This window comes from Carya illinoinensis, chromosome 1, assembly GCF_018687715.1.
Source record: "Carya illinoinensis cultivar Pawnee chromosome 1, C.illinoinensisPawnee_v1, whole genome shotgun sequence".
Taxonomy (NCBI): domain Eukaryota; kingdom Viridiplantae; phylum Streptophyta; class Magnoliopsida; order Fagales; family Juglandaceae; genus Carya; species Carya illinoinensis.
Window position 1 is genome coordinate 49,903,790 of NC_056752.1, and position 20,848 is coordinate 49,924,637.

Below are 20,848 nucleotides of genomic sequence, written 5' to 3' on the forward strand. Positions count from 1 at the left end.
TTCTCCTTGTATAGAGTTTTTCTATTACTCAGAGAGAATTGTTACATGTGCAAAACAAATTATATAAAATAAATATATAAATTGATGTAGTTTTATAGGATCGGTTAGATTTATACTTTACAATAAGTAATTTTATAATATGATGTACACGTCAATTTGTAAGTTTACTTTTGCATAATTGTCTCCATCTAAAGTATTTTCCTTGGTATTTCAAAGCACTATTTATTGCGAGACACATTCCAGTTTGAAAAAAGAAATAGTTTTTGAAGAATGTGAAAAACATAAAGGGCCAGATTATGTTCCACACAATCCTCATATGTATTTCATACAAATTAGTGTACGTACTTCTAATTAAGCTTCGAAAACATACGAGTCAAAGAGAGAATGACGAAACTTATAAGAGCAAAATGATATAAATCGGAATAGATAAATGATTTATTATCAGAATCCTTGGGGAGCTTTAGAATATCTCCCTCAATGTACAGCACTACTCTGGTCTCTACCCTTCTCTCTCTCTCTCTCTCTCTCTCTCTCTCTCTCTCTCTCTCTCTCTCTCTCTCTCTCTCTCTCTCTCTCTCTCTCTCCCTCAAATACAGTGTACAGAGCAAGAAGTTAATAATCAATAATTGATTTATGAATCTTTTAGAAAAGGCACACACTTGCACCCCTGTAAATATTATTTAGGTGTTTTCTGCAATATTTCCGCTTTATTTATTTATTAAAAAGTAAAACTTGTTTAAATGATATTGCTCTCCTCCACACTTTCTCTTGGAGCTAGGTAGATCTACCTCAAAGTTTCGACTCCAAATCGAGACGAGCTTTCTTCATGCTCCAAGCACTAAGTGTGAATTGGACATTCTCAGTTCCATTATTGAAAACGTGCAAGTGGGCCTTATCATCAATTGCCAACGTGGGGTAAACTCTAGCCGTGATGCAAGCTTTTCCTTTTCCACCAAAGCTCTCCACAATGGAATGATCAATCTGGAGAAAATAATTTTACATTGTGATGAAATTAAGGACTCAGAAACGCATCAAGATGGAAAATTCATATTATTAAATGGGATATGTAGACACGTATGGTAATGGTCATAGATCTCAAACAAATCATTAGTCAAAATGATTGAGTATGAACATATTCTTTGAATCTTACTCAATAGAGGATACGTAATCTACTGCCAAATTCTTAAAAAACGGATTTTTTCTACAAGGATCAGAGTTTGAAATGTCTTTAAAAACTTTGGTGGTCAATACTTGTATAGAGTTTCCCATCACTGCAACGTAGGTGAGGTCATGAACATTCAGAAAGTTTGACTTTCTCACAATGCAATGTATAGAAATTGGAATATTATTTCCGAAGTTTCATAGAAACTTACCAAACTTCTGAGCGACACCTTCTCGCGTGAAGGGTCCACATCCAGAAAAGCCCCATAATTCGTCTTGTCATTGTTATTATTCAAGGAAGACCTGTCAACGAGAGAAAAAAGCATTAAAAGTTAAAAGAAGTTCAAGACTTCCAAGTTTTTTCAGTTTGTTTTTGTTTGGAAGTTTTGTTAAGACCTGCTTTGGTCGCTGCACATTAACACCACATATTTGTTATGGCCTTTGAATATTCTAAAGAACACTGCTGTGTACTCTTGCAAGCCCTTTGAAGCCAAAACTAGCAGTCCAAATGGTCCCAAACCCCCTTTAACTGATGCACCCTTTTTGCTGCACAGCTCTTGTGGATTTGTCCAACTTGGGTTCAGCACTTCTGCTTTCTCCAACTCACTTATTCCGAATGAAACCTCAACATCAGCCTGTGGATGTAGAAAACAAAAGAAAATCACTGTTTTAGCACATATATAGTAGCACTAACGATCGGCAATATCATTCCTTATCACAAAAAAAAATTGACAGGCAATATCATTATATCAATCTATTGGTGGGTTTGAAACTATATCTGTAGTTACACGTTCTAAGATCCCGTTTCTGAATTACAACCAAAAAGTATTCACCTGCACTGCTGTGACACCAGAAACTTCGAGTGCTGATCCTCCCTCAAGCACTTGCTTAGGCAAGTGGACTTCGTGTCCACGCAGCTTTTCAATTTCTCTTATGGGCCACTGTACCAATTGTTTTCCGGATGTATCCAGCCAAAGTATCCTTGGAATTGCCTGCAAAATGTGCTCCAAAAAACAGCTTCGATTAATAAAGCTAAACAAATGCTGATTTCTGCTATAGTCCGACTCTGTAACTTGGTAGGCCTAGACCATTCTATATAGCAATAATGGACAGAATTACCTGTACTCCAGACCATCCCTTCTTAATATCATCATTGACACTCGAAGACTCATTGATCCAACCCAACAAAATTCTTCTGTTCTTTGCGCTGTCAAAGAAAGTTTTCGAAGCATAATACTTTCCATAATCATATCTCAACCCTGAGTCGCTGTCCACCTGCCCCTTGTCTGGAACGTAGTTATCCTTGCCAAGGTTATAAGTTCCAATCGTGTAGTACTCGTGTTTGGTGTTGTCCAAGCTCACCTTAAGCACATGTTTAACATCCGGACCCATGATTGATGTGTCAACACCAAGTTCCGAATTGACCAAAACCGGGAAAAAATCAGGGCATTCCCACATTCCGGTGTCCTTGGCCGAGTGAAGTGGGTGCTGGGATTTAACCCAACGAATGAAGTCTTTACTTCTATAAAGAATAGCTAATCCCCTGGTGTGCCTTTTACTTCCAATGATCACTCTCCAAGTGCCATCAGGGCCTAACCAAGCAGAGGTTGGGTCCCTAAAGGAGCTTGCATTGATTTGGTTAGCCGAAGTGGGTGCCATCAATGGATTTTTGGGGGACTTGACCCATTCCCTAAGGTATGGATCAGAGAGATTTTTGGGAATGGCCAAATTTTGGACCTGTTGGTCCTGGGGGTCAATTCCTGTGTAGAGAATAACTGGGGTGCCCCAGGGGAGGATTGTGGTGGAGCCAGACCAGCAGCCGTTGATATCGGACTGCTGTGATGGGTAGATGGCCGGCTCATGTGGGGTCCAGTTCACCAAGTCCGTTGACGTAGAGTGTGCCCAGACAATGTTGCCCCAAACTGCACCTTTGGGATTGTATTGGTAGAAAAGATGGTAAAGTCCCCTGTAAATCATTGGTCCTGCAGACATGAATCACAAGATGTTAAAAGAAAACCTTTAGGGAAAAAAAAAAAAGAGAGAGAAAAAAAAAAAAACTGGAAGACCAAATGGGAAAAGAGCTTACCATTGGGATCTACATATCCAAAGACACCCATTTGTCCGTTCCAGAATCAGAACATGTCAAGACGACAAAAACAAGGAGGAAACACAGTTAGAGATATGAAGTCGGAAAATGAGACAGCAAAGAAGGTAAAAACAAAAGGTCAAAGAAATACCATTGATCCAGTTTTGGGGGGGTTGGAAGTGATAAGAAGTTCTATAAGGCTGATGTTCAGAAGGAGATGAAGAAACTTGAAGGTTTCTGTAAACATGATGGGAAGCTTCAAGCTCAACAACAGCATGGCGGAGAAGGAGAAAACAGAAAACCAGCCAAGCAGAAGAGATGGCCATGTTGCTTTGTGAGAATGAGAGGAAAAGTAATGAATACTATGAGTCTATGACTATTTATAGAGAGAGAGCTCTGAAGGCGCCGTGTATGAGAGGATGGATAAGGGGAGAAGGATCCACGAAATATGGGAATTATGTTAAGTCAAAAGTCAACAACGGTGGTGTGACATATATATATATATATATTTCTATAGACACAAACACACCCCGAAGACATTGATTTGTTAAACAACTGCAGATCCAGTTATGGTGGGATCGATTAGATAAAAAATAAAAAATATTAGAAAAAAAAGTTATGGTGGGATCTGAAGAACATGAGCTCAGATCCCAGGAGAACAATTGCTGTGGGTACAAAACCAGGCATCAAGGCAAGTAGAAAAATAATTAATTGTGTGTGTGTGTGTGTTTTTATGAGGGAAATAACAGGATGGACAACAAGCATCGTATTTACATTGCTCTATTTGATAAAATAATATAAAAAGCTTCCTGCATTTGGGTAGTATGTATATATATGTAGGGGTGCATACAGTATATATGTATACTGTTTAAACTACCCTATTGTCCACAAGTGGCTGGCAGGCTGTTATATATAACATCCAACTCGTGAAACTTGTTCTTCCCACAACATGAAAAATCTCCCTATAAAACATGCAGCATGCTCCTTCAAAGCCTTGGTGCTTAGCCTGTTAGCTCATGATTAATCTTAGCAGCAAGAGTGGTGGTTCGTGATTTAGAAAAATAAAAAAGAAAATTGTCAAGTACTAGATTATTGATTGATGCCAACCTATGTCAGAAAAAGTATCCATAACCGACATTATTACAGTCTACAATATCTTTGAATTTCCAAAAAATGAAATATTACACCCTACGTTCAATTTCTTTCTTTCTTCTATTTTTTGTCCAGAGAACGTAATTATTTTGATAAGAAACAAAGACCATTCATTTTTTCTTGCATTGTTGCACGTGGAAGATAAAGACATTGATATTTAAATTTGAATAAAAATTTTATATGCAGTTATATTTTTATGTATTTTATCAGTATAATTAATTGTATCATTTTTTTAATATAAAATAATTATTTTTATCAAACACATTAATAAATTACACAAAAACTAGTAAAACTGTATGTATCTAAAAACTACAAAACTGCTTCCTTGATTTTGCATACAGAAAAGAGAGAAAAATGCGCAGACTGGTTAGACTTGTCGACCCAAATTGATCGATCAATTATGGCGAGCTTGACCGGCCTACGTGCGTTTCAACAATTACGTGTTTGAATCCTAAACTACTTTCTCAATCATGTAATTCATGTTTACCTTAGAGATTAATAATTAACACAAGGAAATGAAGGGAACAGAACAGGTTACAGATTACATGCAGTTACATGGTATATATATATATATACGGTGTCCCCGGATGATGCTTTGGCTGAAAGAATATGGTTGGTTTGGTCGAGCGAGTTACGTTAATATATCTGATCTTGATCATGATCTTAATTTGTTTCAATTTATTTGAGCTTTCTTCATGCTCCAAGCACTCAATCTGGTGATCCCAATATTCTGAGTTCCATTATTGAAAACATACAAGTGAGCCTCAGCATCATTAATGGCCAATGTAGGATAAACCCTAGCTGTGATGCAAGCCTTTCCTTCTGCACCAAAGCTCTCCACAATAGAGTGATCAATCTGTAACAATTTTAATTAAAGGATCAAATTCTGGAACATTAATGGATTAATTAGGACACAAAACCAGGAAACATGTATACATAAGATTAATTAGGAAGCAATATCAAAGGTACAAAAGTCAAATGGTCAGGTACATATATATCAGCTAGCGGTCCTGTTATATTCATGATTGCGTGTAAATGTGTAGGCATTGACTTCTAGGCATACGTGGTTTGTTTACCCTAACCAAAAGTAGCTTTATTTGCTTCTCACGTATTACTGCCATGTTCAATTTTAATACAGACGAGGTCGAGGGACACATGCCAAAGACGTGGGGCTAGCTAGATCTTGCTTTGTTTAAAGCAATAGGCAATTGTTTTTTATAGTACTGCTCGACCATTAAAAAAAACCAACACATGATTTGTGGGAAAGGGAATATAAAACAAAGTTAAGCTTTGTATTTAGCACTGGTGCCTTTATTTAGTTTTGATTTGACAGAATAGGTTTAAGTATGGAGGTTTTTGAAGGACGAAATAATCATCCAAAATAGACGTTCTTCTTTTTGTTGTTTTTGATAAAATAGAAAGCAGTAAACGAAAACAACCAGTAGGGAGGGGCTTGGTGGGTAAGGAAGACTTGATCAGAAAGAAAGGGGGCGATGTATACCGAAGTGGCCGGTGGCACTTTTGGTAGGGCTGGACTCTGAATTAAGCATACTGTATACATGTAAAGGCGTGGAGAACATGATTACATGACTTTTCATTATTTAGAAAGCAAAGATTTTCACGGATATTATCACAGCAACTCACCAAGCTTCTTAGTGACAGCTTCTCCAGAACAGGGTCCACATCCACAAATGCCCCATAAATGGTCTTATCGTTATCTTGATTCAAAGAAGATCTGCCACACGATTTACACCCAAAAATAATTTCAAAGTTTGAACTTTTGCCACAATTTTGCCGACTTGATCAGAGAGAGAGAGAGAGAGAGACCTGCTTTGGTCGCTGCACATGAGCACCACATATTTGTTATGGCCTTTGAATATTCTGTAGAATACTGCTGTATACTCCTGCAGGCCCTCTGAAGCCAAAACTAGCAACCCAAATGGCCCTAGGCCACCTTTAACTGATGCATCCTTTCTGCTACAAAGTACTTGTGGGTTGGTCCAACTTGGATCCAGCACTTCAGCTTTAATAAACTCACTTATTTCAAATGAAATCACAACGTCTGCCTGACAAGGATTGACGTTTAGGAAAATAATGATCAATACATGCAAAGGGGAAAAATAATAGCGTTTGTTTTGGCCTAGCTAGTGGGTTCTCCAAATAACCATGAGAATACAAATTTACCATGCTGCTTTAACAGCTTAATTTGTGTTGTATAATCACATTACCGAATTAAAACAAAAGGTTCACCTGTGCTGCTGTGAGACCAGAAACTTCAAGCACTGATCCCCCACTTAGCACTTGGTAAGGCAACTCGATCTGGGTTCCACGCAACTTTTCAATTTCTTTGATTGGCCATTGCACCAATTGTTTTCCAGATTCATCGAGCCAAATACTCCTTGGAATCGCCTGCAAAATGTGTCCAGAAACAGAGAAAAAATGTCGTTGCCCACTAATATTACAAGTCGTGATGGTTAATATTCACATTACAACTTGATATTTAAAGCATTCCTATAGAACTAGAATTACCTGAACCCCAGACCATCCCTTCTTCATATCATCAATGATACTTGAAGATTCATTTACCCAACCCCACAAGATCCTTCTGTGGAGTGGGTTCTTGTTGTCAAAGAAAGTCTTTGAGGCATAAAATTTTCCATAATCATATCGCATGCTCGAGTCTTCATTGAATTGTCCGTTATCCGGAATGAAGATATCCTTGTCCTTGTTATAAGTCCCGATCATGTAGTAATCATGTAGTATGTTAAAGAAGCTCACCTTGAGCACATATCTGACATCCGGACCATTACTTGAAGTGTCAATACCAAGCGGGCTTTCGATCAAAACTGGATAAAAATCAGGACATTCCCACATTCCTGTGTCCTTAGCAGAGCAAAGTGGTTTTTCAGCTTCTTCCCAATGAAAAAAATCATTACTCTTAAAGAGAATTGCCAAGCCCCGTTCTTTCTTTTGGCTGCCAATGATCACTCTCCAATTCCCATCACGGCCAAGCCAAGCAGTGGATGGGTCTCTGAAACAGGTTGCATTGATTTTGTTCTTGGAATTGGGTGCCAGTAGTGGATTATGTTTGAACTTAACCCATTCCCTAAGGAATGGGTCAGAAAAGTTCTTGGGCGCAGCCAAGTTTTGTACTTGGCGATTCTCAGCGTCAATTCCAGTGTAGAGGATGACCGGGTGGTCTCCGGGGAGGATCGTGACGGAACCCGACCAGCAGCCGTTGATATCGGACTGCTGTGATGGGTACATTGCTGGATCATGTGGGGTCCAATTCACGAGATCCGTTGATGTAGAGTGGCCCCAGATAACATTGCTGCTCCAAACTGCGGCTTTTGGGTTATATTGGTAGAACAGATGGTAGATTCCGAAACGTAACATTGGTCCTACAAATATTACATTACTATGTAAATTACATTGTCCTAATTAAATTAGCTTGAATAGAACCCAGCAAGGAATAGACCCGAACTTGACCTGCATTATTTGTATTGTTTGCACTTCGCATACATTACATTGCGTTGTAGTTTAGAAGAACTTGAACCAAAAGATTAGCTGCTTATATGGTTTCTTGGTTTGGTTGATGATTACCCATACCCAAGGATGATTTTCCAGCAGGTAATAATACTTTCTAAGTTGAATCAAAAGAAATAAGAGTGAAGATAAAAAGAGATGAAAGAAGCAACGGTGAGGAAATTTACCATTAGGATCTGTGCATCCAAAGACACCCATTTGTCCATTCCACCATCACAAACATGTCACAGGTGAAAATCAAGATGCGAAAAAAAAAAAAAAAAAAAAAAAAACACTGTAAGAGCTATTAAGCAGTAAACTGAAAAGAACAAGAAGTTGAAGAAACAGACTATAATGTAAACCAAAGAAAAAAAATTTTCTTTGGTTTAAATATTGAAGAAAAGGGAAGAGGAAACTCGTCAGGTGAGGAATACCATTCATCCAATTGTTGGGAGGCTGGAAGTGATAAGAAGTTCGGTAAGGTTGATTCCCAGAATTAGAATATTGTGCAGTTTGATGTCCGTTTCGGCAAACGTGGTGGAAACCCTCAAGCTCAAGAACACCACTATAGCCAAAGAGGGAAAAGAAGAACATTAGCCAGATACAAGACACAACCATGGTGGCTTTGGATGTAATTCTAAGCTATTTATGAGAGAAAATCAAGCTGGCTGTATATTAGCAGAGTTTAGAGGGGGATTTGAATCCACAAAATATGTATATAATGAGATGATTGATCTTCACAAGATTTTGCTCAGAAAATCTGAAACTGTATTCAAAACGATCGAAGAATCAAATTTCTCAGGAGAGATCCCCCTACGAGTTTTGTGTCGATTGTCGAAGGAGCCGAAAGTCAACTAACAAAAGAATTAGTAATTTAGTATGACGTCGAACTACATTGTAAACGACAAAAACACAAATTTTCCAACTAAAAAAACTGAATAATTATTCCTGTGAAATTCTTAAATCCAATAATCCTTAGAATTATTTGCACCTAAAAAATTTAAACCGTAAACTTAAAAGATAGCGTACCATCATATCAAACACTACTAAAATTATAAATATCATTTTTTATATTTAGGTAATCATTTTTATCATAATAATTTTTGTTTTCATTTTTATTTAGGTTAGAAGACAAAAATTATGGCTTTAAGCGTATTAAACTCTGGTATTTATCATTTACAGGGTCTGATCTGGATCTCCCATTATCCTATGCATAAAGTTGTGGGCTACAGCTAGAGTGATTAGCTGTTATTATTAATAAATTCCCATTTTTAATGGGGAGAATCAAATTTCATGTGAAAAATTGTACGTAGTGATGTCTATATTTGAATTAATGGACAACAAGATAAATATTAAATTCAAATATAATTTTATTTCATCCTATAACATGTTTAAAATTACCAATTTCTCAAAATTAAAAAGTGTCCCGTCAAGAACTTTGAAAGCATTGAGTTTCAATCAAAAGAAACTCTTTCGCTCAGGATAAAACAAATATGCTGTGTCAAAAGTTAATTGTTAAAGGTGTTGGTTGAAGTGGTAGTGGTGTCTGATATGATGGTACGGTATCTTTAAGTTTACGGTTTAAATTTTTTAGGTGCAAATAATTCTAAGGATTATTGGATTTACGAATTTTCTTTTTGAATTATTTGAACCATACTTACGAAAATCTCCTTATCAAAAATCTGTACATTCTTAAAACTAATTGGAACGTTGTTCTGGACACCAGTGTCACAATATAAATAAATAAAGTTAATTGTTAATGAAAAGGAAATGCTAAAGAAAGTGGTAATTCGTAAATATGTGAACTGTGGGGAGGTTCTTGTAATTTGGCCCTTCATAATTGTTGCTATGAAGGTGCTGGGTGTCATTGCGTTTTCAGTCATCGATTCATAAGTCTGGAAACGCATGTTATATCAGACGAACAAAGGCAGGCCGGAAATAGATTTTCTCGGTTTCTTTCCTCAGCATCCTATTCCATATGAACCAAAAAGACCGACCTTTTTGAATTCTGAAAGGAATTCCACCTTTTCATTTCAGACAAATTGGAAGCTTTATATCAGATGGTTCTATTTCTGGGCACAATTTGCCCTTCTCCTTCTCTATCCTGTTTTGCCCTTTACAGACGCCAAATCTTGCGCAAAAGTTCTGCCATTTCGGTTCCCAGAAATGGGTTCTCTCCCTTCAGACGAATCTTTCAGGCTTCGCTTCAATCTAGTAAGTTCAACCTTATTAAGCGTTTTTCAAGAGCTCCCCCCAACCCCCTGCTAGGCTCCCATACAATCTAATGGGTATTATGTTTACTGCCTGAGTTTTTATGTATTGGATGATGTCTAAACAAACTAATGTTTTATGGGCATTTGGAATGTTGAGCAGTTATGCTCTTTTTGTTTGAATGAAACTTGTTTGGTTGGGATGGGTTTCAATCTTAATTCATGCTCTATGGCTTTAGGGAATTTAGAATTGAAAGTTTGTTTGGAGAGAGCTTTTCTATGAACTTGGTAAGGCAGTGTGTTCAATGGAAAACTCCGTTTCTGGGTGTTGATGACTTTGATGCATGCAAAAGCATTGATCTTAATAAGGCTGATGGTACTGTGAAGTATCGGCATTTCCAATAGATATGTTAACTCCGTTTCTGGGTGATGATGGCTTTTTATGCATGTAAAAGCTTTGATGGATTTTAGTAAGGATGATGTAGCGATGAATTGTGGGGGCATTTGGGACAAATACATGCATTGACCAGGTGTAAAGTAGTTAGTCAATTCACTTCGTAAATTTGACATTTTTTTAGTTATCTATCTAAGAGATTTTGATCACCTGAATATTTTTTGCTTCAATGAGTTTAAGTCGGCTTACATGGTTAGTATTGTGTTGCAGTAATTAACAATTTAGGTTTATTAATATGTATCTAATAATGTTTCTTTGGTTTTCTATAACACAAAAGCCTTATGGGGTTTTGAAGATTATCTAGTTTCAATTTGCGTTTTGAAAATCTTATGTTGAATGTGGTAAAAGGTGGTTGACATTTAAATAAGGAAAAATCTAGTTGGAAGCACAATTGTACACTAATCTACGTACCAATTTAATGTGATTGGTCAAAAAGTAGATTTTATTGAAAACAGTGTTAATTTAAATTTTAAGTATGAAGGAATCAGTATTGGTAAGCAGATTAGTATGTGACTTTGCTTGTATGTAGCAAAACTCTTTAAATAATGTAGCTAGCATGCTAGGTCATTTTTTCAGGACTTTTTGTTTGTTTTTCTTACACGTTGTTTAGGTTTGGAGCTGTCAAGTCATGGTTATTATTTTCTATGGATTTGGATTTGTTTTGAACACTAGCAAAACCTTGTACCATCAAGTTGCCAATAAATCGACATATAAGGAGAATGATAGATAATTACAATGAATGCTATGGATTTGATTTGTTTTTTCACGTGCTCACATCTTCGTTGGGTTTCCAAAACTTACTTTAAATATGCTCACGGTACTGCACGAGATATGAGACTCTGATTGTTTTAGCTGACCTCATGTGGGTGTTAGTGCAACAACTCTAAGCCCCTTCTTCCCCGCCCAGTTAAATAAATATTGTAATTTGATTAAATGTTTTTGGTTGAGGATCTATGCTTCTCCCAAACATTTTACTATCAGGAACAAATATCAGTAGGCACCACATGGAGACTTTATGATGGTATTTATAAACTTTTCGGGGCTTTAAATGAGCAGTGATACTGTTTTGCATTACAGATTCTACAAATGAGGATGCTGGATTGCAGTTACCTGCCGACCTATCAGAAATCATATTTATGGGGACAGGAACTAGTGAAGGGGTTCCACGTGTGAGCTGCCTGACAAATCCTTTAAAGACATGTCCGGTATGGTTGCAGAAGTGTAGTGCTTAGAAAAATTTGCCATTTGATTGGCTAAAATGTGCTTCGATTGCTTAAAGTTCTTTCCAAATACATATTTGATTTTTCAAAGAGCTGGAATGCTTTTTGGTTCTGGTAGGTTTGCTCAAAAGCTGTGGAACCAGGTAATAAAAATAGAAGACTCAACACAAGCATCCTTATTCGTTATCCTAGGGCCTCTGGAAGATGTAACATTCTCATAGATGCTGGAAAGTAAGGAAAATTATTCTTATTCTGACTATGCTTACGTTTCTACAATGGATAATTTCTTTTTCATTAACTAACCCTGAGGGGTAGCTTAATTGGTCAGGCCTTGGGTTTGCTCCCCAATGGTCACTAGTTCGAGTCCCCTTAGGACCACTGGAGGTTTACCTGGCTGTTAACTTCAAGGCCCCGTGGGATTAGTTGAGGTGCGCGCAAGCTGGCCTGGACACCCAAGGATATCAAAATTTCTTTTTCATTAACTGTCCTTTTACTTTAATACCACATAGTGACTTGTGGAGAAGGTCAGACCTGCACACCTATTGCATATTCACAAGTTGTATCATCTTTCTTGTTCATATTTGCTAGTTTAGAATTGAAATTTATCTGTCCCTTGCTCTCCAGGTTAAGTCAACCGCAGGCCTTGTTGCACTGTGGTACTGGCTGGCTCCATTACGAAATGTCTAGCTATTGAGTCTACATTCTCATTAGCAGTTTTATAAACTCTGTTGGTTTAAAGCTATCTCATTAAAGTATTAATGTATGGTAGTAATAATAATGGTATTAGTGAAATAGTATTGATGATAATTAAGTGATGTAAAATGTTGTAATTTTATTGAAGTTATTATTAGTCATTCTCATGCTGACAACGCCTGATGAGAATAACCTCATGAACCCTAACTTTTAAAAAAAAAATGTTGTAATTTTTATCTATCAAAATGAGGAGAAAATAATTGTTGTTCCTCAATACTGAATTTTGTGCTATGTAAAAAATAGTGCAAGAAAGACTTACATGTGATGAAAGGAGATAACGAATGATTACCCTTTTTTTTTTGCTATTTCCATACCAAATACCTTTTTAGTGAGATTTTTCTCCTTTTCTTTCTATTTTTAATTTTCAAATTCTGCTGTGCAGGTTCTTCTATCACAGTGCCCTCCGATGGTTTCCTACCTTTGGGTTAGTAATCCTCTGCTTCAATTCTTTAAGCTCTATTTTATCTAGGCTTTAAAGTAGCAAAGTCATATGTTTATGTTTGTTGACTGTGTTTCTCTGGGTTATACGACTTTAACTTGGAGAAGAACCAGATACTGTGTTAAATTATTAAATCCTCCATTTAAAAAATAAAGGAAAAGAAAACTAGGATGTAGATTGCTATCTAGCAGGTTTTGAACAGAATATGATTTGATGATGAGCATGATATTTTTTTCATAAAACAGATAAAGAAGCATTTTAAACTGATTTCATTTGGTTAAGGATGGACATTTATTTATAGTGGTGGCATCGTAACTTATGGTCAAGAGACAATTGAGTTTTGTGTGAGGTTTCTATATCATTTGTTATTTAGTTGCATAAGACGCGTATAATATTTGGGTTTGAAAATGGATGGCATATGTACATTTCGTGGGTAATATATCCACTTTAAGCTTGGCTGCTGTGATTTAAGCGGTAAAGTGGTTGGGGTTTTGTATTGTAATTTAGGTATTTCATGCAAATATGAAGTTTTGCCCTTCATATGTTGGTGTCACATTTAAACACTCATTATCTTTTTCTAATTGCACATATTAAGCAATTAGATATTCTTGAGTGTTCTTCTCACCTGAGTGCCTTTTACATTTATTGTGCTACAGATATTCACCTGAATGATCATGGAAACATGGATCATTACATTAACTGGCATTAAACTCTGAATTAAAATGATGCACTAGAATACAAGAATAATCTGACTTCTATGAATGATTTTGCGGAGTAAGTTTGTATGACATGCTTCCACACTAATGAGTGGTTGGTGGTTGTGTCTATAATATCCGACTTGGTGACCAACTTGTCATTTGTTAGAGTCTGGCCTTGAACTATTTGAAAAACAATAATATTTTTTTACTTGATTGCATGTCTTTGGTGGTCTCTTGAACAATTTTTTTTTTTTTTTTTTTGGGATAATTATCTCTGACAAATTATTCCAAAGATCATTAAATTGGCAATGCTTTTGCATATTCTCTTAATATTATATATGTCTATTGTCAGGTATTTGCCTCTTCGTAACTAGCTGCATTTCTGTCAGGATAAGAACACTTGACGCTGTTATTATTACTCATTCTCATGCTGATGCAATTGGAGGTCTCTGACAGAACACTTTCTACTGTTATTCAATGAATAATTACCAATCTTTTGTTAGTGCGTCATGTTTTTTTTTTTTCTCTTTTTCTTTTTGCATCTTTATCTTTTTAAAAAAACTTAGAAAAACACATTAATCTAGTACTGAACTCTCTCTCTCTCTCTCTCTCTCTCAGGCCTTGATGATCTTCGTGACTGGACAAACAATGTCCAGCCCTACATTCCAATTTATGTGGCCCAGCGCGATTTTGAGGTCCAACCTCCAGCTCTCTCTTTCTTGCAAGAATTTCAATATGCATTATGTTCATATCTCTTTGTTGGTATTAATCCCATACGAAATCACTTCACACAACTTCTTGTCAGTATGGACCATTCTCAGTATTAATCAGAAAAATAATTATGAACCATTCGCAGCTTTGTTTGTCCTTCTTTGGTAATTATTAAATAATTGCAGGTGATGAAGAAGACACATTATTACTTAGTGGATACAAGTGCCGTTTTACCCGGTGCTGCAGTCTCAGAATTGCAATTCAATATCATACATGAGGAGCCATTTGTTGTCCATGATCTAAAGGTCAATTACATTAAATGTTTTTTTATTACTGAACCCTGTCTTTTCAGCCCCAAATTATGCACGTCCCAAACTTTCAATTTGTAAGGTGTCTTAGCAGATAGAGGTATGTGATCCCCTTTTCCAACTTACCTGCCCTTATAACAATGTAGTGAAACAGATATTATGAGTTCTTTAAAATCTGTGACTACACGTGTGAGCTGTGTTAGGTATTTATGGGGCAGAATTGGTGGCAGTCAGAATTCTGCCATAGCAGTATGAGAAGATTCTTCCTTAGTTTTTACTTCAGAATATATATATATTTTGATCGGTAAACAAAATTTTATTGATCAAAAGAGAAGACATATGCCCAAGTATATGGGACATATACGAGAGCAATGCCTAGGCGTTTACTTCAGAATGTAATGCCAAAGATACTTATCAAAAGAATATAAAGCTAAATGTCCAATAAAATTGAATGACCCATATCCTCATCCAAAGTAGATTTACAGCAGAGGTGCATATTGCTGATCACTTTGACATAAAAGATTAGCGCAAGCATGTGTTATATCTCGTTTGATGTAACTTACAAAGAAAAAAGTCCTACGATGTGAAAACAAACCCAACATATTACAGTCATACCTCTCTGTTTTATTTTTTTTTTTGATGAATAAATAAATTATATTGATCAAAGAATGGCAAAACCAGTTACACAACTCTAATGCCTATCTGTTTTATCTTTCTCAATTTTGTATTTCAGTTTACCCCTTTACCAGTATGGCATGGTCGTGATTATCGTTCCCTTGGGTTTCGTTTCGGTAACATTTGTTACATTAGGTAATGCTTCTAAGTATCATTGGTAGGTTTTTATTTCAAGAGTACACCAGGTTGGAGCTAATCTTTTATCGCATTTACAGTGATGTTAGCGGGATACCTGAAGAAACTTATCCACTTCTGAAGGGCTGTGAAGTCCTGATTCTGGTCTCTCTCTCTCTCTCTCTCTCTCTCTCTCTCTCTCTCTCTCAGAGACAAACAGATGTATCTGTTTATAATCATGATACTCAATTATAGAAACCTAAGATGATGGTTCTTATGTGGTGTATTATTAAATGATTTTTCAGGATGCTTTAAGGCCAGATCGGTCTTCTTCAACACATTTCGGACTTCCAAGGGTAATGTTCTTTTACCTCTTTCAGCACAAATTTGTATTTGAAAACCTTGAGATTTCATTTACCCCTTTCTCAGGCTTTGGAGGAGGTACGGAAAATCCAACCAAAGAGAACACTTTTCACTGGTATGATTAGCCTCCGGCCCTCCATTCCCTGCATAATGTTTTCACTGTTGCCTAGGAATTCTAATTTCTCAGTAGCTTGTAGACCACTTTCACATCTTGATAAATCATTCAATCCAGTAAGGTTTGATATCCATAAAAGGTTGAAAGGGTTTCAAATGATTTGTCATAATAGCATTTGGCAAGCCCAATAATCATTCTCAGTTATAGCATTAATGCTTGAAATTATAGATGGTAATATGCTTCGTTTCTGCAATTGGTGCTTGTGAAGGTATGATGCATTTGATGGATCATGAAAAAGTGAACGATTATCTTAAGAAACTGATGGAGACAGAGGGTCTTGATGTACAACTGAGCTATGATGGACTCCGCATACCAGTAACACTCTAGCCTCTCCCCTTTAGACTGGCCTCTATTCTACATGGCCCATTTTTTTTCCCTTGATAAAACCAAGCTTTGAATTTCATAATTCAATTGATCTTTATTGAGATCATGTAGCATCCGTATGGAATTAGTATCCGCCCTTTAGCTCTTGTCAAGTTTGCTTCCAATGTACTTCATGATTTGTTAAGATGGCAATCATTTGAATCTGAATAAAACCATTCATCCTGTTTCTGTTCCTCACAACGTTTTCTTGAACCAAGAAATTCCAGGATACATTCATCAACTGAACTGGGGTTGTTCATTGATACATGTAGATGCACAACCCAAAAAATATAGTTTGGAAATTTATTTTTGCAGGCAGGTTAAGAAGTGGCAAAATATTCATCGTTACTTGCAACTTGTGGAAGATGCGCTCTGATTTTTAGGATAAACGAAAGAAGTAATGCCATGGACAGGCATGTTGATTTCGTTTTTATCTATTATGTGATCAACTCGGGGCACCCAGAGTATGCTTGACGTATGCCCCCAGTTTGGTTAAGGTATGAATCTTGCTTGCTTGCATGACCGACTTGTTTCTTTTAATATCCCCCTATGTTAATACTTGCTCAAACTCATAATATTTCACTCAACAAAAGCCCTGTCCCAGTTTTTTGTCCCCACTCATCCCAAAGAAAAAAGAACCACGTGGGGAAAGATAATTGGTTTCTTTCAAGCTCTTGCCAAAATTCTCTGTGCACTATAAAAGAGGATTTTTGTCGAATAGACATTGTGTGATTCAGTCATACCAAAACTTTGAGATTCATGAGGAAGGGAGGCAAGTCCAACTTTAACTTGACATTCCAGATGTTATATCAAGATGGAAAAAATAGAACAGCAAGACTTTCGCAGCATGAATTTGGGAGGAGATATTTTTTATAATGTTTTGAAGTGATTTTATAATTTAGATAAATGGAGGGGCACAATATGTACATCTTGATGTACTTAATGCTGAATTTTAGTCTTACAATATTTTTTTTTTATCCATTTATAAATCGTATTTTAACAGATTAATTAATTTTTTATTTGAAAACTTAAACATAAAATTTAAATTCGTCAATTTCGTATCTTTTTTATGTTAAAATTAATAGGTCGTCCGTATTTTCATACAAAATAATATTGAAAAACATTTAAAAGAGAGGAAATTTTACTGATAACAGGTGTCAAAAGGAATATGGCCGCCTGATCCGACAAGGAACTTCTTGTCAAACTGGGAGAAATGGAGAGAGGAGAGGAGAGGGTCAATTCGCTCGCCTTGCATGAGTCTGTCAAATTGTGTCCAATCATGAATGGCCACGAGGAATTGTCGGGTCAAGGACGTGTCTTCGAGTTGTCCTTTTCACGGATGGTGTTGTTGGAAGGCAGCGGGTGGAATGCTGTAAGCCTGTACAGTAACACACACCCCCACACCACCTAGCATTATAAACGACTTGGAGAAGAGGATATTTAGGATGCTCCTCCTCTTCATTCTTCCACATAGACTCTTCGCAGTAGAGCCGTTCACGTGGGCATCTTTCTGACTGTTCACACGCATCATTTCATGACAATTTCAGCGCATTGTGGTCCATTGAGAATGATAGAGCTCAACATGTGCATATTGTAGTTCCCTTACTTATCTTGATGGACCCCACCAACATCACAATCATATATATATCATAGGACCCACTGAGTTTTGCCTATTCCCACTCGTGAACCCTCCTTCCCACACCCTAATATATATATATATTTATATATATTATATACAATAAATGCACATGATTAGGACTCCAGAACCTGATCATTAAATTCCCTTGCTCTTTTAAATTTTACCATTTGTTTTTTCTCAATTTTTGTAAAAAGTTGGGCTCCCAATGAAATCGTACCCCTCTCACGTGAGCTTGTACTTGTTATGAGTTCCTACTGTTAGTCTGTGAGCATGCATTGCATGGCCCCTGTACTGCCTTGGCCTTGGAGTTGCATGCATCAGATGCTTAATCTAATTATGAGCAAATGCTTCTGCTCCATATGCATGACAACCCAACAACGACAATAAAAATTAGGATATTTTAATTTAGGAATAATCTCTTAATCTCTCTAAGGCTCTGTTTATATATTAAGAATATTTAGAATTGTAGTAAAATAATAATGAATAGTTTGTGAATAATAATAAAATAGTCTGAGGGCTGTTTAGATGTTTAGTTAAGTTGATCAATTTTTTATAAATAGTAGTAAGTTAAGATAGTGGAGTGAGTTTTGTGGAGTCTACCTATCATGAATTTAGATGTGTTTAGATGTTAAGAAGTATTTAGATGTATTTATAAGAAGTTGAAAAAAATTATAAGTTTTACGTGTAAAGAAATTTTGAGTTGAGATCACAAGTTTAGTAATTTGTGAGTTGGATGTTTGAATGTTAAATTAAACTTAAAATTAGACCGAGTTGAGTTGATTAGTCTAAGTTCCAAATGGAGTCTAAGTGTATTTGAGAACAATCGTGTTTCCAAACAAACCCTAAAACGATTGTGTATAACTATATATCATCAATCTCTGATCTTATAATGATCAGTAAATAATATGGATAAATTTGTGACTTTGTTCTTATATAATATCTGATCAGCTTTATAGTTACCATCAATAATTGCATCAAAATAATGTCACACGCACGCCCGTACTTCTGTTTATTAGTTTTTATAATTGTGTGCCTATCATTTTATATCATGTATGTCAATGAATAGTTAAACAGTAGTGATGAATATTAATATTACTTTATGTTAAGTATGTAACATGATATTCTAGTCGAGTGATTTCCAAGCATGCGTCTAGTTGATGCGAAATCATGACATAATAAACTAGTACATGATGAAGAACTGCATATAAACCTTAAATAATATTAATATTTGTCAATTTTGACAGCCGCACATGATTATGAAGGCTTGCTTAGCTTGCTCAAGAATTCCACGAGCAGCAACGTCGACGACTGTTGCTAGGAAAGAACTGGCACCTAAATCCCAGATCAACTACTACTACAAGACAACCGTGCAGTGCAACTAGCTAGGGCTTCGTAGAATAATAGGGTTTGCCTAATTACTTTCATGTAATGCTTAATTGTAATTTGATGGGTATGATTCAAAACTTGACCAACCGTACACAAAATGACAGCAATTTATTTATTTTTTTCCTTTGTGCATTGACAGACAGGAGCACTTTGTCTATTCTGGCATAAAGTCACGAACTTTGCTTGGGGATAATTAGCCGCCCCATGAGGCTGGCATAGTCAAGATCAGTCGGCCGTGGCGGCCTAACCCTAGACCTAACTAGTTGCAGACTTGCAGCCACGTACGGCTACCATATATCAGGTCCATGGTCAAGGTTTTTATTAATCTGGCGTTGATTTTTAAGTCATGGCAGAGATAAGAAAAAGGAAAGATCAGGATCACAAAGAGTTGCTGGATTAAATTATAAATGCTTAAATGAGCAGTACAACTGTAACGATGTTACTTTTCAGATCAGTAAGCTTCTAAGAAGCTTGATAGGGAGAGATGCTGTTAGCAGAGAAAACAAAAATCTGAGGAGTTTTGAGAGCTCAGACTTAATCTGTATAAATTGAGTGAACTTGAAGGGCAACATATATGATAAAATAATACTTACATACATATATATATGTGCGCGCGTGTGCATGCATGCTGCGCAACGAAAGAGATGTGAAAAATGCCTGAAAATGACAAGCATCTCGAAATTTTGTTCCGAGTATATATATATATATATATAAAAGGAGAGATCGTATAGGGGGGACCTCACACCGACAGATTCGATCCCGCGTTCACAGGCAACCAAACTTAATTCCATTTATCTTGCCTAGCTAGTGAAGAACTCTAATTCCTTATATAAATCTTCATATTGCTTCCTTGAAATTTTTTTCTAATATCTACAACAGACCGAAAATAATATGAAATTTGAGGTTTTGATTATCAACTAAGCCTGTTATCTCGTGTCTGATTCCACCTTATATCAGCATTATATATATATAAGGTTTGAGTGATCTAGCTTATGCCATCAAAAGCTTGCATATCTGCAAACTTCTATAAGATTTAACATATATGCCTTAGAAAGAAAAAAAAGAAAAGTAAAGGAGTCCATGCATTAATAATCAAGTGGCATGCATGGAAATGGGATTGGGATGCGAGATCAAGATCAGTACTTACTTAATGACAAAAGAAGCTTCGCAGTAAGCCCTCAAGGCTCGTACGTTGTTTGATGTTATGATCACATTGATCAGGACCGAATTAGATGGGTTTAATTACTAAAAAGCTTCTTTCGCTACGGACCATGCATGCAGCATTACTAAGAAAAATTAAATGATTCGAGATCGGCCAACTTTTTATTTGAAATTAATATATGTTTGTCTTTTCATAGTGCAGCCACCTAATATAGAATGCATGTCGTTCATTTTATGATCATGGATTCATGCATA

At 36.3% G+C, this 20,848-nt stretch overlaps 3 protein-coding genes across 13 annotated transcripts; 1 reads left to right on the top strand and 2 right to left on the bottom strand.

Moving 5' to 3' along the window:
* Positions 1-413: 413 nt before the first annotated feature.
* LOC122281241 (beta-fructofuranosidase, cell wall isozyme-like) lies at positions 414-3,611 on the bottom strand. Its single transcript, XM_043092599.1, has 7 exons — positions 3,399-3,611; positions 3,248-3,256; positions 2,281-3,143; positions 1,995-2,153; positions 1,558-1,796; positions 1,374-1,464; positions 414-981 (listed from the first exon to the last, which is right to left on the bottom strand). Exons 1-7 carry the CDS (start codon positions 3,571-3,573, stop codon positions 790-792), a joined length of 1,728 nt encoding a protein of 575 aa, XP_042948533.1. The 5' UTR covers positions 3,574-3,611; the 3' UTR covers positions 414-789.
* Positions 3,612-4,840: 1,229 nt separating this feature from the next.
* LOC122281266 (fructan 6-exohydrolase-like) lies at positions 4,841-8,848 on the bottom strand. Of its 5 annotated transcripts, none has more exons than XM_043092653.1 (8): positions 8,742-8,848; positions 8,359-8,489; positions 8,113-8,121; positions 6,929-7,800; positions 6,650-6,808; positions 6,227-6,465; positions 6,044-6,134; positions 4,841-5,255 (listed from the first exon to the last, which is right to left on the bottom strand). In XM_043092653.1, the coding sequence occupies exons 2-8, from the start codon at positions 8,363-8,365 to the stop codon at positions 5,073-5,075; spliced, it is 1,560 nt and encodes a 519-aa protein (XP_042948587.1). In that variant the 5' UTR covers positions 8,366-8,489; positions 8,742-8,848; the 3' UTR covers positions 4,841-5,072. The 5 variants fall into 5 exon arrangements, with proteins under 5 accessions (XP_042948587.1, XP_042948581.1, XP_042948559.1 ...); XM_043092647.1 differs by having other exon boundaries at positions 8,666-8,793; XM_043092625.1 differs by having other exon boundaries at positions 8,359-8,780.
* A 944-nt stretch (positions 8,849-9,792) lies between these two features.
* LOC122281289 (putative hydrolase C777.06c) lies at positions 9,793-20,073 on the top strand. 7 transcript variants are annotated; one of them, XR_006230196.1, is made up of 15 exons: positions 9,793-10,138; positions 11,666-11,793; positions 11,927-12,039; positions 12,944-12,985; positions 14,088-14,143; positions 14,317-14,393; positions 14,595-14,714; positions 15,451-15,527; positions 15,608-15,671; positions 15,812-15,862; positions 15,936-15,984; positions 16,723-16,904; positions 17,562-17,905; positions 19,291-19,471; positions 19,572-20,073. XR_006230196.1 is itself a non-coding variant. In XM_043092666.1 (12 exons), the coding sequence occupies exons 1-12, from the start codon at positions 9,985-9,987 to the stop codon at positions 16,369-16,371; spliced, it is 999 nt and encodes a 332-aa protein (XP_042948600.1). In that variant the 5' UTR covers positions 9,795-9,984; the 3' UTR covers positions 16,372-16,601. The 7 variants fall into 7 exon arrangements, 2 of the variants coding, with proteins under 2 accessions (XP_042948600.1, XP_042948596.1); XR_006230195.1 differs by lacking the exon at positions 19,572-20,073 and having other exon boundaries at positions 19,291-19,564; XR_006230197.1 differs by lacking the exon at positions 19,572-20,073 and having other exon boundaries at positions 17,562-17,779; positions 19,291-19,564.
* Positions 20,074-20,848: the final 775 nt, after the last annotated feature.

Excerpts from the sequence above, each read along its gene's own strand:
- LOC122281241 (XM_043092599.1), bottom strand. The coding sequence starts at position 3,573 with ATGGCCATCTCTTCTGCTTGGCTGGTTTTCTGTTTTCTCCTTCTCCGC. Across the intron at positions 1,465-1,557 it reads ATGTGCAGCGACCAAAGCAG|GTCTTCCTTGAATAATAACA; the intron begins GTCTTAACAAAA and ends TCTCGTTGACAG. Across the intron at positions 982-1,373 it reads AGGTGTCGCTCAGAAGTTTG|ATTGATCATTCCATTGTGGA; the intron begins GTAAGTTTCTAT and ends TATTTTCTCCAG.
- LOC122281266 (XM_043092625.1), bottom strand. The coding sequence starts at position 8,542 with ATGGTTGTGTCTTGTATCTGGCTAATGTTCTTCTTTTCCCTCTTTGGC. Across the intron at positions 6,809-6,928 it reads AGGGATGGTCTGGGGTTCAG|GCGATTCCAAGGAGTATTTG; the intron begins GTAATTCTAGTT and ends CACATTTTGCAG. Across the intron at positions 5,256-6,043 it reads AGCTGTCACTAAGAAGCTTG|ATTGATCACTCTATTGTGGA; the intron begins GTGAGTTGCTGT and ends AAATTGTTACAG.
- LOC122281289 (XM_043092662.1), top strand. The coding sequence starts at position 9,985 with ATGGTTCTATTTCTGGGCACAATTTGCCCTTCTCCTTCTCTATCCTGT. Across the intron at positions 12,040-12,943 it reads ATTCTCATAGATGCTGGAAA|GTTCTTCTATCACAGTGCCC; the intron begins GTAAGGAAAATT and ends TCTGCTGTGCAG. Across the intron at positions 15,985-16,252 it reads AAAGAGAACACTTTTCACTG|GTATGATGCATTTGATGGAT; the intron begins GTATGATTAGCC and ends GTGCTTGTGAAG.